General features: G+C 40.5%; 1 protein-coding gene across 1 annotated transcript; it reads left to right on the forward strand.

Annotated features, from left to right (window-relative positions):
• Window position 1: 1 nt before the first annotated feature.
• Window positions 2-7,425, forward strand: MZT1 (mitotic spindle organizing protein 1). Its single transcript, XM_030036521.1, has 3 exons — window positions 2-130; window positions 4,298-4,443; window positions 6,303-7,425. Exons 1-3 carry the CDS (start codon window positions 82-84, stop codon window positions 6,324-6,326), a joined length of 219 nt encoding a protein of 72 aa, XP_029892381.1. The 5' UTR covers window positions 2-81; the 3' UTR covers window positions 6,327-7,425.
• The last annotated feature ends 9,112 nt before the right edge of the window (window positions 7,426-16,537 follow it).

The following is a 16,537-nucleotide window of genomic DNA, read 5'->3' on the forward strand; positions in this document are numbered from 1 at the left end:
GGCGGGAGTATTTGAACGGCGTTGGGGGGGGGGGGCTCGTTCCTCTTCCGGGTGGGAGGTGAGGGGCGGCGCGGGGTCGCCATGGCGAGCAACGCCGCCAGCCTCAACGCGGTGCGGGAGACGATGGACGGTGGGTGGTCGGTCTGGGGGCGGCGGCCCCGGGTCGGCCGCTCCGAGCGGCTCTCGCCGCAGGCGCTCCTGCCGTCGGCCCTCTCCGCAGAGCTGCGCGGCCCGTGAGCCGGCTCTGCGTCGCCGCGGGCGGCTCTGGTGCGAGGAGGGTTGCGGTTATGCAGCTGCCGAGGGATTCGGCGCGGGGCGATTTCTGGTTTGCTTCACGTCACGCGTGGTGTCCCAAACGCCTCGGGTGTCCGCGTAGTGCGAGTGTCTCTGGACCTCGCGTGACTCTTCTGGGGCTTTTTAGTTAGCTGTTAGGTAATTTAGAATAACGTTGGGGGTTAATGTTTATAAATGTATACGTTTGCTATTCTTTCTCGTTATTTGAGATGGCTACTGCGCGGTAACGTCACCTGGCTGTGCGCATCTTGGATTTAAACTGGGGGGAAGAAAGTGCATGGAAGGGAGAGGAAGGACCAAGCCTGTGGCACTGTGAGTGGCAGCGCCTGAACCGATCTGAACCCCAGTATCTTGTTCCTGTAGACAGCTCGTGTCAGAAAACCGAAGTAAATTACTAAAAAAAAAAAAAAAAACCAAAAAAACGCAGTGAAAAGGTTTTGAGAAGGGCAGTTAGTGTTACAGAATTAGAGTAGTTTCTGATACAAAAAACCTGGTGCTGTTATGGGACGGGGAATGCGAGTGAAGTGGCACTAGGAGTAGTGGGAAATATTTCTGAGATTTAGAAGCCATGAGAAATGCGAGCAGGGTGCGTAAAGATCGGGTCTTCCCTTTCTCTTCCAGCCTAACTAAGGATTCAAAGCTGGTAGGTTCAGGAGGTGTTTCTTAGCAATGTGTAGTGTGACACTGTGGAATTCCATGGAATGGCTATGCCATAAGATTATATGGATTTCAGGCAGAGTGGAAAGCTGCCCAGAAATCCACTGAGGGTTGTTAAATATGAAGACTTTCTCTGGAAATGCCCTAATGAGGGACTAGAGGCTAGGGAGAGTGTTCAGGGCGGTATCGCTTTGTGTTTGTTATTTTCTCATGATCTTCCCTTGTATTATATTTACAGCTACTGTTATGTAAGGATTCCTTAGCAAAGACCTTCATGAGTTGGACTGTTGTAAAAATTAGTGTTTCAGCCACTGATCTACCCACTCTGACCTGCTGCTGGAGGCAGGGCAGGACTAGCAGGATTATTATGGCTGCTCTGATGCTTCAAGAGGATAAGACCATTCTGTACAGATGGACAGATTTGTTTGGGAAGGACAGCGATTCTAAGTTCTCATAACTGTATTGGACATCTGCCTTCTCTCCACTTCTGCATGAATGTTTTAGACGGGAGGGACGATATGTGGATTTAAAGACAAACTAAGGCTTTTGGGAACTGCTATGGAAAGTTTATTAGCCTTCAGATTTAGGAGCCCAGGCTTCCTGTGTAAAAATGTGTATATTTTATTTAGGATAGACATTCATAGTTTAATCTCTTCTGAGGTCAGGTGTTTTTAGAAGAAAACAAATTTCCATTAACTTAAACATACACTTGATCTGGCTGCAGTATGTCTTTGGTATACCAAAGTAGAATATTCTCATAGCTCTCAAGTGGACAGTAGTCACTTGCCATGCTGGTTTTACATGGTGAGAAGGACCTTCTACTTCACTTTCTTCTAGTTTGGGGCAGGTTTGATTACAGAAACAGTGTGAATAACATCTGTTCATAATCAACCTGTGTTGCTAGAGGTTTAACCTCAGGGTGGAGACTACTGTAGCCACCAGAAATAAAATCTCAGTGAGTTGTTCTGTTACATATATAACAAACTGTTTATGAGAATCAAAGAAAAGGGGCCTTCCGGTGAAGGTTTGGAAGGGGAAAGAGAGAGAGAGAGAGATCTTTATTTCTACACAAAGCTAACTGGAATCTTCTTCTGCAAAAGGTTTCATACTGACGTGGCACTGCTCTTGATTCGGGTCATGTAAAAATTGAATAGCATTGCTTATCCTTACACCAGTGTTAGTGTTAGACCTAAAGCTAGGTTTAGTTATGGAAGGAGGTGGCTAGAAAACTCCTGACGTTCCCTGTGAAAGCTTTAAGAATGTGCTTCCTGTTCATTTTAGCAGGACACTCTCCAGCATTCGCCTGGAAAAACTGGCTGCCCATGGCTTGGACAGGTGTACTCTTCACTGGATGAAAAACTGGCTGGATGGCTGAGCCCAAAGAGTTGTGGTGAATGGGGTTAAATCTAGTTGGCAGCTGGTCACAAGTGGTGTTCTTCAAGGCTCAGTTTTGGGGCCAGTTCTGTTTAATAACTTTACCGATGATCTGGTGTGGTGGGTTGACCCTGGCTGGGTGCCAGGTGCCCACCAAAGCCGCTCTATCACTCCCCCTTCTTAGCTGGACAGGGGGGAGAAAATATAACAAAAGGCTCGTGGGTCAAGATAAGGACAGTTTAATAAAGTGAAAGCAAAGGTCGCGCGTGAAAGCAAAGAAAAACAAATGATATTATTCTCTACTTCCCATCAGCAGGTGATGTCTGGCCACTTCCTGGGAAGCAGGGCTTCAGTACGCATGGTGGTTGCTCTGGAAGACAAAAATGCCTCCCCTTCCGTCTCCCTTTACTTAGCTTTTATATCTGAGCTGACATCATATGGTATGGAATATCTGTTTGGTTAGTTTAGGTCAGCTGTCCTGGTTATGTCCCCTCCCAAGATCTTGCCCTGCCCCAGCCTGCCATTGAGGGGGCAAAAATGTTGGGGAGACAGCCTTGATGCTGTGCCAGCGCTGCTCAGCAGTAGCCAAAACACTGGTGTGTTACCAACACCTTTCTAGCTACTAATGCAGAGCACAGTTCTATGAGGGCTGCTATGGGGACTATTAACTCCATCTCAGCCAGACCCAATACATCTGGGCAAGGGAATCAAGTGCACCCTCAGTAAGTCTGTAGATGACACCAAGTTGGGTGGGAGTGTTGATCTGCTTCAAGGTAGGCAGGTTCTACAGAGGGATCTGGACAGGCTGGATCAATGGGCCGAGGCCAATTGTATGAGGTTCAACAAGGCCAAGTGCTGGCTCCTGCACTTGGGTAACAACAACCACCCCATGGAGCGCTACTGATGTGAGCAAGAGTGGCTGGAAAGCTGCCCAGCAGAAAAAGACCTGGGGGTGCTGGTTGACAGCTGGTTGAATATGAGCCAGCAGTGTGCCCAGGTGGCCAAGAAGGCCAATAGCATCCTGGCTTGTATCAGAAGTAGTGTGGCCAGCAGGACTAGAGAAGTGATCGTCCCCCTGTACTCAGCACTGGTGAGGTTGAATACTGTGTTCAGTTTTGGGCTCCTCACTACAGAAAAGACACTGAGGTGCTGGAGTGTGTCCAGAGAAGGGCAACGAAGCTGGTGAGGGGTCTAGAGCACAATTCTTATGAGGAGCGGCTGAGGGAACTGGGGTAGTTTAGTCTGGAGAAAAGGAGGCTGAGGGGAGACCTTATCGCTCTCTACAACTACCTGAAAGGAGGTTGCAGTGAGGTGGGTGCTGGTCTCTTCCTCTCGTCCTGTTGCTTGTTACTTGGGAGAAACAGCCTCAAGTTGCGCCAGGGGAGGTTTAGATTGAATATTAGGAAAAATTTCTTCACCAAAAGGGTTGTCAAGCATTGGAGCAGGCTGCCCAGGAAGTGGTTGAATCACCATCCCTGGTGGTATTTAAAAGATGTGTAGATGTGGTGCTTAGGGACATGGTTTAGTGGTGGACTTGGCAGTGCTAGGTTAATGGTTGGACTCAATGATCTTAATGGTCTTTTCCAACCTAAACGATTCTATGATTCTATGACTTTGTCAGTATCTGGAGTTCAAAAGCATGGATTATTCTTATAGCCTACCTTTTACGTAATTAGCAAGCATGTTAATTATTGAATTCTTCACTTATTTTTTTATTTTTCAAAATCCATTATCCAGTATTAAGCCTGTTGAACCAGAAAAGCATGGTATTTATGTTAGAAGCTGTGGCTTCTAGCTTATGCTGGAAAGCTGAACATGAATGCTGTTGTTGAGGTTCATACTGCAAGAGCTTTCCACAACTGCCATGTTCACAGACTCTACTGTAGAAATTAAATGTTGATGAACAACTTTTTCGATCATTGAAATTTCATAGTCTATAGGGACTAAAGTGCTTTCATCTTTTCTGTTGCAGTTCTGTTTGAGATTTCAAGAATATTAAACACTGGCTTGGATATGGAGACGTTGTCTATTTGTGTGAGGCTTTGTGAACAGGGGATAAACCCAGAAGCTTTATCATCTGTTATTAAAGAACTGCGTAAGGCTACAGAAGCTCTAAAGGTAATGCTTTTGCTTAAAAAGCTTATAAATTTGTTTTTAAGTGTCAGGCATGTTCAACTTGCTATACTTCAATTTGTAAATTGTACTTTAAGGTGTGACTCATTTTTAAATCAAGGAAATTAAACTGTTCCATAGAAAAGGCAATGAATACAACTGGATGGAACATGAAGTGAGAAATGGTACGAATAAAATCTTTTCAGAAATAATTAGATTAACTCTTCTGAAAGAAAAGAAACAACCACCAAAACCCACAGATTTTTTTATTCTGGGCATTTGTTGCCACCATTTGCCCCCTTACCCGCATCATATCACAAAGAGATTGCTACTTTCTCCTTTAACCCAATCACCTCATTTCTACAACCTCAGGCCTAATACTATGCAGCAGTACTTGTAAACGGGTACATGTGGTTTGCTAATGTAATCTTCATGTATTGTTTTTACCACATTAACTTGTGCTTTGAATCTCTCCAAAGACAAACAAGAGGGGATTTCATGATGTGTGTATATATAGGGCTTTTGATAATTTAGCATTTACCGGTTTAGCTAGTAGAGAGGGTAACTATGGTTCAGAAAAAAATCTTCACTTGCCTTTTAAAGGATTTTCATTTTTCACTGTCTACCTAAACATGATCTGTATCTTATATTTGTTTATTTCTGGGGAGGTGGAGGGGAAACCTATATCTGGCCTGCCTACCTCTGTTCTGGAAGACTGCATTCTGATTCTTAGAAAATTTAACTTACAGATTTTTTTCTAGATGGATGCTACTCGGGGCTATTTTTCACCAGTTTTCAAAATTTTTACTTCATTTTTAACTTAAATTTTTTCTATACTTATGTTCACGCATATTTTATATGTGTGTACATGCTTAAATGTGTGCATACATATGTGTTTAACTATGTGTATATAAGTAATTGAGGGCTGTTTTACTTCTTCCTTTGCTTTTACTGGTTTATCATTCCCATTGCTATCCTTTGACTGTTTGTCCCGTAACTGGATTAAAATCTGTCAGGGTCAGTCTCTTAACAATTGTACCTTGTTGGCTGGGTTGAGTTATTCAGTAATAAATATACTTCCCGATTACCTTGATCGAATAATTGGCAGTGTCATTTATGCAGTTATGATAGTGTCATTTTTCTAAGTTTTGTGTCAATAATTTATCTGTAGGAGTGTGCTCCGGCGCCTGGAGCATCTCCTCCCCCTCCTTCTTCACTGACCTTGGTGTCCGCAGAGTTGTTTCTCTTACATGTTCTCACTCCTCTCTCCAGCTGCCGAATCTGCCTATCCCAACTTTTTTCCTTCTTAAAAATGTTATCACAGAGGCGTTACCGCTATCGCTGATTGGCTCGGCCTTGGCCGGCGGCGGGTCCATCTTAGAGCTGGCTGGTATTGGCTCCCTCTTGAACACAGGGGAAACTTCCAGCAACTTCTTACAGAAGCCACCCCTGTAACCCCCCCCACTACCAAAACCTTGCCAGCAAAACCAATTACACTAGTAATAATTACTATAAATTGTATAAAGAAGTAAACTCCAAAGGAAAAAAAATTCCTGCGTTTGAGCACTTCTTGAAAGCGTTAGGGTAAAATGCACAGGGTACAAGCTGCTCAGATACAGGATACACAGTTTAACACAAGCAAACAGAAATGGCCATGTTAAAGGCTAATGGCAGTTGACAGCATTATTTAAAAAAATAAAAAGTATTGATTGAAGAATAGCACTACACATCTTAAAATTTTCCTTAGTAGCTTATTTTTAGACTTTTAAGTTCTCTAGGTAAAATAAAATAGTTACAGGAAAAGATTAAATTTAATCTACATGGTGTCTACCTTTGACTTGCAATAAATTTTTTTCTGTTTCTAGGCTGCTGAAAATATGACAGGCTGACATGGGAGAAGATTTCTGTGTGAGAAGAATGCCAAGTTAACAGAGGCTTTGAATATTGCCACTATTCAGAAAAAAAGTGAAATAAGTGTGTGTGCAAAGGTTTCAGAATATTTCTGTAATCTTCTTGAAAAGGATGATGTATAGAATAGCTTTGAAAAAAATTTTAATAAGATAAGTTCACCCATAAGCTCATTACTTGGTATTTTTGTGAACTATTTGTGAATATAGTACAGTTGCTTTTCTTTGGCATCCAGTATTTTTTAAACCATGTGAGATACTGCACACTTGCTGAACCTACTAGTGTGTAGCAATGAGTATTGTTATAATGAGTACAGCTTGTTAATGCATCTTTTAGAAGTGTGAATATATCTTGGGTTTTAGCTCTTGCTTTGATGAAAAAATACATGTACAATTTTAGTTTTGCTTTATGGACTAGATAGGCATGAAGCCCATCCTGATTTTATTTTGAGTAAGGGTAGTGACTTAAGTCTCAGTCTGAAAGTAAGAAATAAAGCACTTTTGATAATGAAGGTAATGAATGGTCCTTTTGATTCAAATTGCTGGAAAAAGTGTTTTTAACTTGGGTTACAAAGGAACTTCAGTTATCCATGCAGAAATGTATGTAAATTTAAATTGTAGATTGCATGGAATATTTTACAGAGTTCAGATGCTATGTTTGTTACATTTGTTCTGACTACTAGACCTAAAAATATTAAGGCTATATTGTTGCTTCATAGTCAAAGCTTATGAGAAGCATCGGGTTTGGTTAATGGGAATCAGTGAGTCTTAAAAAGTCATTTGGTATAGGAATGTCTTCTCATTCAGCACTAGGAGTCTTCACCGATGCCAAAACAAGTGTTTATAGTATATACAGTAAACTGTTTATCATGTTACTTTCCAGTAAATATCCTTGCACCCAGGAATTCTACTTCATAAGAAAATGGTTTCTTGTGTACTCTTAATCTGCTGCTCTTTAAGCTTTTTCAATTTTTTGTTAGCATTGTTTCAAGGTGTACTGTTAATGGGACCTAAAGTAACCTCCAAGGTTAATAGGGTGGAGCACATTTGGAAATAAACCTGGAATCTTAGTTAAGCCAAACATTGTATTTGTGCAGATAAAAAAAAGTTCTTTCTACTTGAAGAGTTTACATCATATGCACTCTAGGTCATAGCTCTACAAAACGCAATAAAGGAGGCTAAATACTTCATATTGCTGGCAGAGAGAATAGGAAAAATAGTTACATTACACTGAATCACTTACCATTATTTCCAATTAGCCTGGCCAGAAAATCATTCCAGGAGGATGCTGTGAAAACTTCTGGATAACCAAGCTGGGGGACTTTTAAGTGGTATCATTTTGTGCACTCACAAACACTTAAAATCCTTTGTAAATTGGTGTTGTAACTTCAGATTTACAACTTTTGAATACTGTGTATAATGTTTTTTGAAAACATTAAGGTATCCCTAGTATGAAAAGATATCAGCATTGGAATTCATCCTAGGAAATCTGAAAAGTCAGTAAAACATGGTGAAAACACCAGGTCAGAACAATACAAATTGACAGTTAGCTCTTTTACTTAATTTTATCTAGACTGAGTGCTACATGTCAGAAATGAGAAAAGACTGGGGAGCATTCTTGCTGTTTTCAGGAGTCACATCTAAGTCTGTGAGGTCTCAGCTGTGAAACTTAAACTCTGAAAGTTTTTGGTAAGCTAGCAAATATGCCTAAAATAATTGTGAAACCTTATTAGAGTGCTTGTTTCTGCTGGTGCTTTTCCTTTTCATCCATTGCCAGATCTTTGGGCAATACAGGAATTCTGATGACTTCCCTTGAATGTCACTCTATTGATTACTTTGCATTTATATATTTCCAGGGTTTTTTCTAACTTATTAGCTTGATTTCAGTTTTGATTCTATGTCCTTGAAATGCTTAAAACGAGCTTGCAAATGCAATAAGAGAACAATTTATATGTAATTCTTGATCTGTCCAGGAAGTTCCACCTACCATTTTACCATCAATAAGCTTACTGTTTTTATGCACTTAGACATTTGCTGGTAGACCATTTGTCATGCAGAATTATAGAAGCAGGGCATGTTTTTTGACATTCAAAACCCCAATTTAATGTATGTAACACTAAAAATGCATCATTTTCATTATTACATGGATCTAAATGGTAACATTGGTTATACTTAAATGAAATGCAAACCTTAAGGTTGAGTGTTTAACATATCTGGGCTGAAAGCAAGGAGGACATGTTTCTTAAAACTGGCAGATCTGTGGTTACCTAGAAAGTCTGTATACTTTTCCTCAGTGTACTTGGCAAAGTTTCTTTCAAAATACTGTGTGGAACAAATGTGCTTAGGAATTGGTCTAACAGAACTCTTGATTGCTTTTGATTTGGGGTACCATCCAGAACAAATACAAAAAATATTTTTTCTTCCTCCTGGTAAGAAAAAAAGAAAATCCCTCTAGTAGGAAGTTTCATACTGGAAATGTTTCTGTGCTGTAAAATAAGTCTGTCACTTTATTAGCATCCCTACTATGTGAATGTGAGCACTCAGACTTGGCGTTAATGGCTGAGAAGCCTTGGCTGCGTTTGTAACCCACACCACCTTCTACTAGATTTAACTGTAAGAAGCCAAGCAAACAGCATGTGCTTTTCCTCCGTGCTCCTTACTTACATGCTCTTGGAACTCTTGAAAAGATAAACATAGGAATAGCTGTACAGGTCCTGACCAAAGGTTTTTCTAACACAATAGCCTCTTTTGTAGTCAAAAGCAGCTGCTTGAGGAAGGATAAGAACAATGCAAGCACATTTGGTTCTTTTCCTTCTGTGTTCTCCTAGCTTCCATGTGTCTTCTATTCCAGGCTTTCCTGAACATCATATGGTTTGTCTATTTAGTAATCCCCAATGCTGCTTTTTCCAGTACTTGTTCAGTTTCCCTTGGACTATATATGCTTCCTGAATAACAGCAGCCTTTATCAGTTGATGTCTGTTGCATAAAGAACTGCCACTTCTTGTTTATTTTGAACCTGATTTTTACTAGCGTAATTTAATGTTCCCTGCACAGTAAACTTTTACCTGCCATGCTTGTGCCAGTCATGGTTCTTCAGATATATAACATTCACCTTTAAATTTCTTCTTCTAAACTGAAATGCATTAGTTAAAATATTCCTTGGCTGACCAAAGGCATGGAATAGCTTCTGTATTTATTGTTCTTTGAAACTTTTCTGGGTCTCATATATTATTTTCTGAGAGGGGAGCCAAAACTGCATGCAGCATTAGACATGTAGTTAAGTACTGGCTTGTTTGTTTACTTTTTTGTTCTTTATTCCTTTCCTAGTAATTCCTAATACTTGACTTGCTTTTTTAATTTGAACTGAGCACTGAGCTGTTTTCATGGCATTATTTATCTTGACTGCAGCATCTCATTCTTGAGTGGTAGTGATAAGCTCAGAGCCTCTTGTTTCATTTGTGAAACTACAGTTGTTTATCTCCATGTGTATCATTTTTTATTTATCTATGCTGAATTGCATCTGCCATTCTGTTTCCTAATCAGTCTTACATGTCTTTCTGTAGTTTTTCACACTTTGCCAGTAGTCTTACTACCCTCACTAACTTTATCATTAGCAAATTTTGTTGCTTTGTCCCCTCTTTGAGGTTAATTATGAATAGGTCAAGCAGCACATGACCTAGCAAAGACTCTGCAGAGTGCCACGGGTGACCTGTGGCAGGAACTGACTGTTCATTCCCATTCCTTTTCAGTGACTGTGAATAAAATGCAGTCCTGCCTACCACTTAGTGTAAGAAAGAAACTGTATGTTTGGTGTCACATATAGCACAGCTGTGAGAACTTAAGCACAATCATGAATCCAGTCCTGCAGAGAGCATGGCATTCTAGATAACTATTGGGATCCCTGACATTTGTAACTGTATACATTTTAGAAATATAAACTTGAGTCAGAAAATAACTTTACAGGAGATTGTAGAGTATTAGAAAATATGACAAACACATGATCCTGAAGTCTCCATCTTAACATTAGGGAGTTTTTGTTTCTTATGAAATTGTTAACCAAAAAAATCTGTTTTAAAAAAAAAAAAAAAAGCTGGATGATGATCAGGCCAAGACACTTGACCTAATAGATCTGTATCCATGAAAAGCACATGTATATTTGTCAGCTAATGTTCTTTCCCATGTGCTAGTCACCAGCTGTGCAAATACTGGTTCAATCTTAGACTCACTTCTTGATTCAATCAACTAGTTCCCTCTGAGATAAACTTGAATGCTGTTGCGGGCACACTTTACTTCAGGGACTGCTTCCAGCAGGCTGTACCAGGTTGGGTCCTTCCATTCTTCCTCAACACTTTTCACCTTCAAGCGCTCCTGTCTACTTTTGCATGCTTATAGTTTCATGCTATAGAAACCCTGCAGCCCTCGTTATTTGAATATACTTTAAATTAAAAGAAAAAGCACAAAAAAAATACAATAACCAAAGAATCAGCAGTGACCCATGACAAAATGCTATGTAGTATGGCTGTAGACAACCTGCTTTAAAGAGAAGTAATGCTGAACAGTGGGGCTTTACATTACTATGCATTATCTGAGCTAAGGACTTAGGTATGCCTTTAGTAGTGGAGATACAACTCTGAACCATACATTTACATTGAACCATTACATTTAATTAAAGTTTGGAAAACAGAATTCCAAAGAATGAAAGGTGTGCCAAAGTAATTTCAACCTTTAAAAGAGCAAGGGTGGTAACAGACACTTGAAGACCAGTCACCTAACATCAACACTAGCAAACAGTGAACCAGTGAACTTGGGATTTCTATCAGCAAAGAATGAAAGACAAAAAATAGTATACTGAGTTCCATTTGAACATGGTTTGGTAAAAATGTCAGTGGGCTAATTTTTTTGTTATTTATGGGTTTACATGCGAGATGATGACATAGTACACTTCAATTTATGCAGGACAATTTTCAGTTAAAACACATGTGCTGTGTTGTTACCTCTTTTGCTGTCTTGTTACCTTGGGAGTGAGATTTGAAAAAAACCCAACCTTTAAATATGTAAAAACCAAAATCTCAGTTCTTGAAAAATGGTACATTGAGAAGGATTTTTGAAGCATCATATACAGCTACTTTACTGTGATGATTTTGTGAAATTGTAGGAAGAGTTCCTGTTAGATACAGAAAATAGGTTTATCAAGTAGAAATGGTGAAGTAAAACCATAGTACTTTCTGGTTACTGCTTCCAGGCTCACTGTTTATACTTTGAGAAAGTTGTAGAGACACAAGGATAATTTAAATGAAAGCCATAAAACTGTTTCGGGACTGGAGAACAAGCCTGATGAGGTCTGAAAGAACTCAGGAGTGTGCAGGTTCTCAAAGAGAAGTTGAGGAGAGACATAATGACCATGGGTATGTCCTTGAACATAGGAGGAAGTCTTGTGGCTGTATCTTTTTAACCTGACAGAGAAAACATACCAGATCCAGTAGCTGATACTAGACAAATCATACCTTAAAACTAAGGTGCAACTTCCCAGGTGTGAAGGTAAGCAAACTTTGGCATAGCATACTAGGGAAGTGGCAGATGGGCTACTGCTTGATGTTGTTAAAATGAAATCAAGAATACTTCTAAAAGACAGGTTTTAACCCAGTCTTTGGGGAAAAGTCTACAATACCTCTCTGCAGGGTGTCGGGCACGCTGGCTGTAGGAGTTCCTTCTGACTGCAGCATCCATGAAGGGCAGTATAAAACAGCTCTAAGTAAAAGTAACGTGAAGAAAATTAGGAATATTTAAGATGAATATCAGTGATGTTTCTGTCATTAAGATAAATGGAAGCCTGGTTTCCGGGACATTTAAATGTTACCTGATAAAAAAACCCCAAACAACACAACTATTAATTATCTGAACAGGCAATCTGGAATATACTGAGTCTAGGCACTTTTATTATCACTTTATAAATATTCCTATCGTCTCACCTCCGATTCTTACGTGTAGGAAGAGGCCAGTTCATGAAAATGAACCTCTGAAGGAGCCCAATGGTGTCATTACGTGGGCGAGTGGGAGTTCAGCGCTCGCATGTATCGTTCAGTGAAGGAGGAGGAAAATGTGGGAGCGGAGGAGGCGGCGGTTCGCCATGCTGTGCTTCCCAGGGGAGCAGCCGGGAGGACCCCGAGCGGGGAGGGAGGCCACGGGAGGGTGAGGAGGCCGAGGGACATCCCAGCTTGATTTTACTCGATTATCTTATTTGTACACCAGATCCAAAATTGGTACGTTTGAAGATACCAACAGGTGAGAGTTGTCTTCCTATTTAATGGACAGGAGATACAGGGAAGAGAGACTAGGGTTAAGAGGTGGTTTATATTGCCCGACTCCCTCCCCACAGGTTCAGTCCCTTTAACAACGGACTTCTTTGAACCGGGTGGGATGGTTTATTCACCACTCTCAGCAGTGCTGAAGCTGTGCCGGGGAGCTGCCCGGGCTGGGGCTGCCTGAGGGTGGCAGGGCCCCCCGAGGTCCCTCAGGGCAGGGCCTGGCAGCCCGGGCCCGTCCCGCCGCCCCGGCCAGGCAGACGTGGCCAGGCCCCGCCAGGGGAACCGGTGCCAGAGGCAAGCCTGGGGTGGCCATGCTAAAACGTTTTAGACTGTTCCAGTGGTTTTTTGGCCTCGAAGCTGGCAGTGGTAAGACAATGAGGCCGCCGACCCCCTCTGCCATCGCTGCTTGTTGGCGCAGCTTGTGAGGATGCTCCTTGAGGAGCCGAGTAGTCAGCTGTCCTCCGTCCCGCTTCCCTAGGCTCCTGGAAGGAGGTCCATCCCTAGGTCCTCGTGACATTTCTTCTTGCCGCCTTAGAAAGCTGCTTGGTGTGCCCTCTGGTTTTGTTCCCAAGCCAGTTTATAGGGGCAGGTGATGGTGAACAGGAAGAATTATAATTTTGGGAGGGGACAGCTAATCAAGGATGAAGAAATAGTCTCATTCCTGTGACCAGCGAACTTGCATTGAACTCAAAGTGTATTGTGAGCAGCAGGTGGTTATTGACCATTTATGATTTACAGCTGTGAAAAACCCAAGATGTTACAATAATACGCACTTTACACGTAAAGGTCAAGACTTTATGAAATAGAAATGCTGCAAGAACAATGTTAAGGAAAAAATATTAATCGCTTGCAAATACAGTACTCTGGCATACATAAGATTTAATGTGTGATTTAAAGGAGAATCATATACCGGTCTCACACATTTTGAAGTAAAGATATAAACAAAAATATCTGGACAAACATTTTCTAGGACATATAAAAAGCCTCGCTATTCTCTTAGGGAGAATTCAGGATACAGCCTGAATTGTATAGGACGTTGTATATACAGGGATACAGGCTGAAGTAAAACTCAGGCTCTTTTCAGATAAGTGCTTTTCTAATTCAAAAATGAATGTTTTGTTTAGCTTCACTGTTCGGGTGAAACCAATCTCAGGCATAGGAACAACTCAGGTTCATGCACAACTATTTATTCCTACATGCTGTGATGACTGCACTCACATTGAAAGCAGAAAAATATCTATGGCATATACACAGACTGATAATCTGGCCTATATTTTTAGCGTGGTATCTTGCATTTCACTGTTAAGAACGACATCAGTAATAAAGCTGCCAGTCTTTGTCAGTCAGTGGCTGTCTGTCTGATCTGGTTTGATGACTTTGCAGTAGCTGTTCCATTTTTAGATGTGTTGGGCCAAAGTCATCATTGACTTGCACCCTGTGAAGTTTTACTGATGTTAATGAAACAGCAATACAGATCATGAACCAACAGTGGATAGGACATTGTTCATCTTAACTGTGACCTAATGGAGCACATAAAGACATGATTTTGTTTGGACAGATCCTTTTAACTTTCCCATGGGAGGGCGCTCTAGGTAAAATAGGTTGTTTTCCTTCATCAAAATATTAAAAACTAACAATAATTAAAATAAAAAATGAAAATAATTTTTCTAAGGCTCCAAAGATTTTCATTCAGTATAGTGTTACTATAATTTGTCATTCTTCATCTTGTGCTCCCATTTTTCTTCGGTGAGCTGGGTTTTCTGCCAACTACATCTGCCACAATTCACCATTTTCCTCTCTCCTCTCCCCTCAATTTTAATTCTCTCATTAGAGGGGGTCAGACTTCAATGTTTTCCAATTTTTCAGCAGTCATTTCTACAATATTTCCCCAAGATAATCAGGCACTATTCAATAAAGAGTTTTCTTGGTCACTCCTTTTTCTCCTGGAAACAGTTTTGATAGAATTATTTCCATTGGTCCTAACATGTGCACAACGATCAGAAAGACTGGAGTCGCAAAATATTCTACATGGCCAAACCTGCTCCGTGTCCTGGTGCACAAACTTCTGTATTTATGTATCCCTAAAATACCTTCAGAGCATTATAGTGTGCAGTATAGGTATCCAATGTATTGGCATGTGTATGCTTTTTATTATTACTGTCCTGTGCTGTGTCAAATAGTAGGTATCCGAGTCACATTTGGTGTCTGTTTATAGGCTTAGGTTTGGCAAAAAAACCTCTAGGAAAAAATCTCAGGCAGAAGAAGAAACAGAGCTTTGCCCTGTTTTCAACATATTTGTCTTTTTCTATCATCCCAGCTTCTCAGATAATCAGCTGACACAACCCGATTTGTGTTACAGACCTTTGTATCCACAAAGGGGACAATTTTATCTTTGCAGCAATTAAGATTTGTTGTTTAAGAATTTTATGAGAAGGGTACCATTATCCTTCATGCTTTTCATGCTTACTTCTGCATTTTTTTTTTTTAAGAACTTCCAATATTTGTAAAACAGAAAGCAGGAAGATAAATATAAATTTTACTGAAAACTGTTGCATATTCCACTAGATGGCAGACAAACATTTGCAACCGCTGCTGCAGCTTTGTAAAATACCTCTCTGTTAGTTTTGCATGGATTCTAATAAATAGTATTTTGGAATCAATTTCCAGTTTAATGAAGGATTGGTGCAATTTAACCTTTTGATTTATTTTTTGAAATAATTTAAAACTAGAAGGAAGAATAAAAAAGCGTGCTATTGATTGCATGACTTTGGCTCACAAAAGAGAGAACTGAGGTTTAAGCACTTAACATTTTTTTTAATGCATTTAACTTTTACTCAAATGGGATATACCAGTAGTAAAATAGCCGCAACAGAGTTTTCAGCATAGCAAATTTGTAGTGGCATCTTTTTCATTTCATTCAGAGTAATAAAATGTACACTAACTGTCTTAGAAACTGCACTGAAGGAAGTTCTGCAACCCTCTGTAGTTCATAGCCACTTTAACTTTTCCCTTTTGGTGTTTATATACTTTCTGGAAGTTAGTCAGCAATCTACGTTTAAGACAAGGCACAGTCGAGATAAGGGTGGCACATAGACTAACTGTAGTGTAGGAGGATATGCATCCTTGGTGAGGGTATACCACTGGATGTACCAATACCATAGTAGCATCACAGTTTAAAATAAATATGTTAGAATAAATACCAAATAAATAGCCACATTTATTAGATTAGGTAAGAATTAAGACAACTCCTACCATTTCCAGTAGTGAAAAGAGAAAGTAGAGGCAGGATGAATTCTCCCACCTGCCCTCTGTCCAGGAGCTCATTTCTGTCCACCAAATATGTTTCTGGATCTGTTGCTTGTCTGTGGTCTCCAAAATGAAAGGGGAATGGAGGAAGGATGGAGATTTCCTAAAGTAGGATATTTAAGGGGGTGAGAAAGAAGTGCCATGTTAATCTTCAACCTCTCACCATAGATGGTAATCTCTCAGAGACAAGTTGTAGCTCCCAGCATAATCAGATTAGGTTATCAAGGGTTAATTAGTGAAAAAAGAGCTGTCCCCCTCCCTGTCCCCATCCTCCCCACAGTTCCCCCACTAAGCCCTTCCCCAAATATTTAATAATATTGTAATTTTATACAGAGTGGTAGTATTTTAGTGAAAAACACAGATGATTTCAACCATCCTCAAACCTCTGGTTTTCTCTGCAGCCAGTGGAGAGAGGCAAACTCTCAGTGGAGAGGGGCAAATCGGAGCACTAAAGTTACTCTTCGTCTCTGAATTGCTCTCTAAAGGAAACTCGCTATTGACTGAAGAGGTAACCCGAGGAGACTAGTATCCTGAGGCTAAGATTAGTCTTTGCAAATATCCCTATTAGATCATCTACTCTGA

The sequence above is a fragment of the Aquila chrysaetos genome, chromosome 14 (genome assembly GCF_900496995.4).
Source record: "Aquila chrysaetos chrysaetos chromosome 14, bAquChr1.4, whole genome shotgun sequence".
Lineage (NCBI taxonomy): Eukaryota > Metazoa > Chordata > Aves > Accipitriformes > Accipitridae > Aquila > Aquila chrysaetos.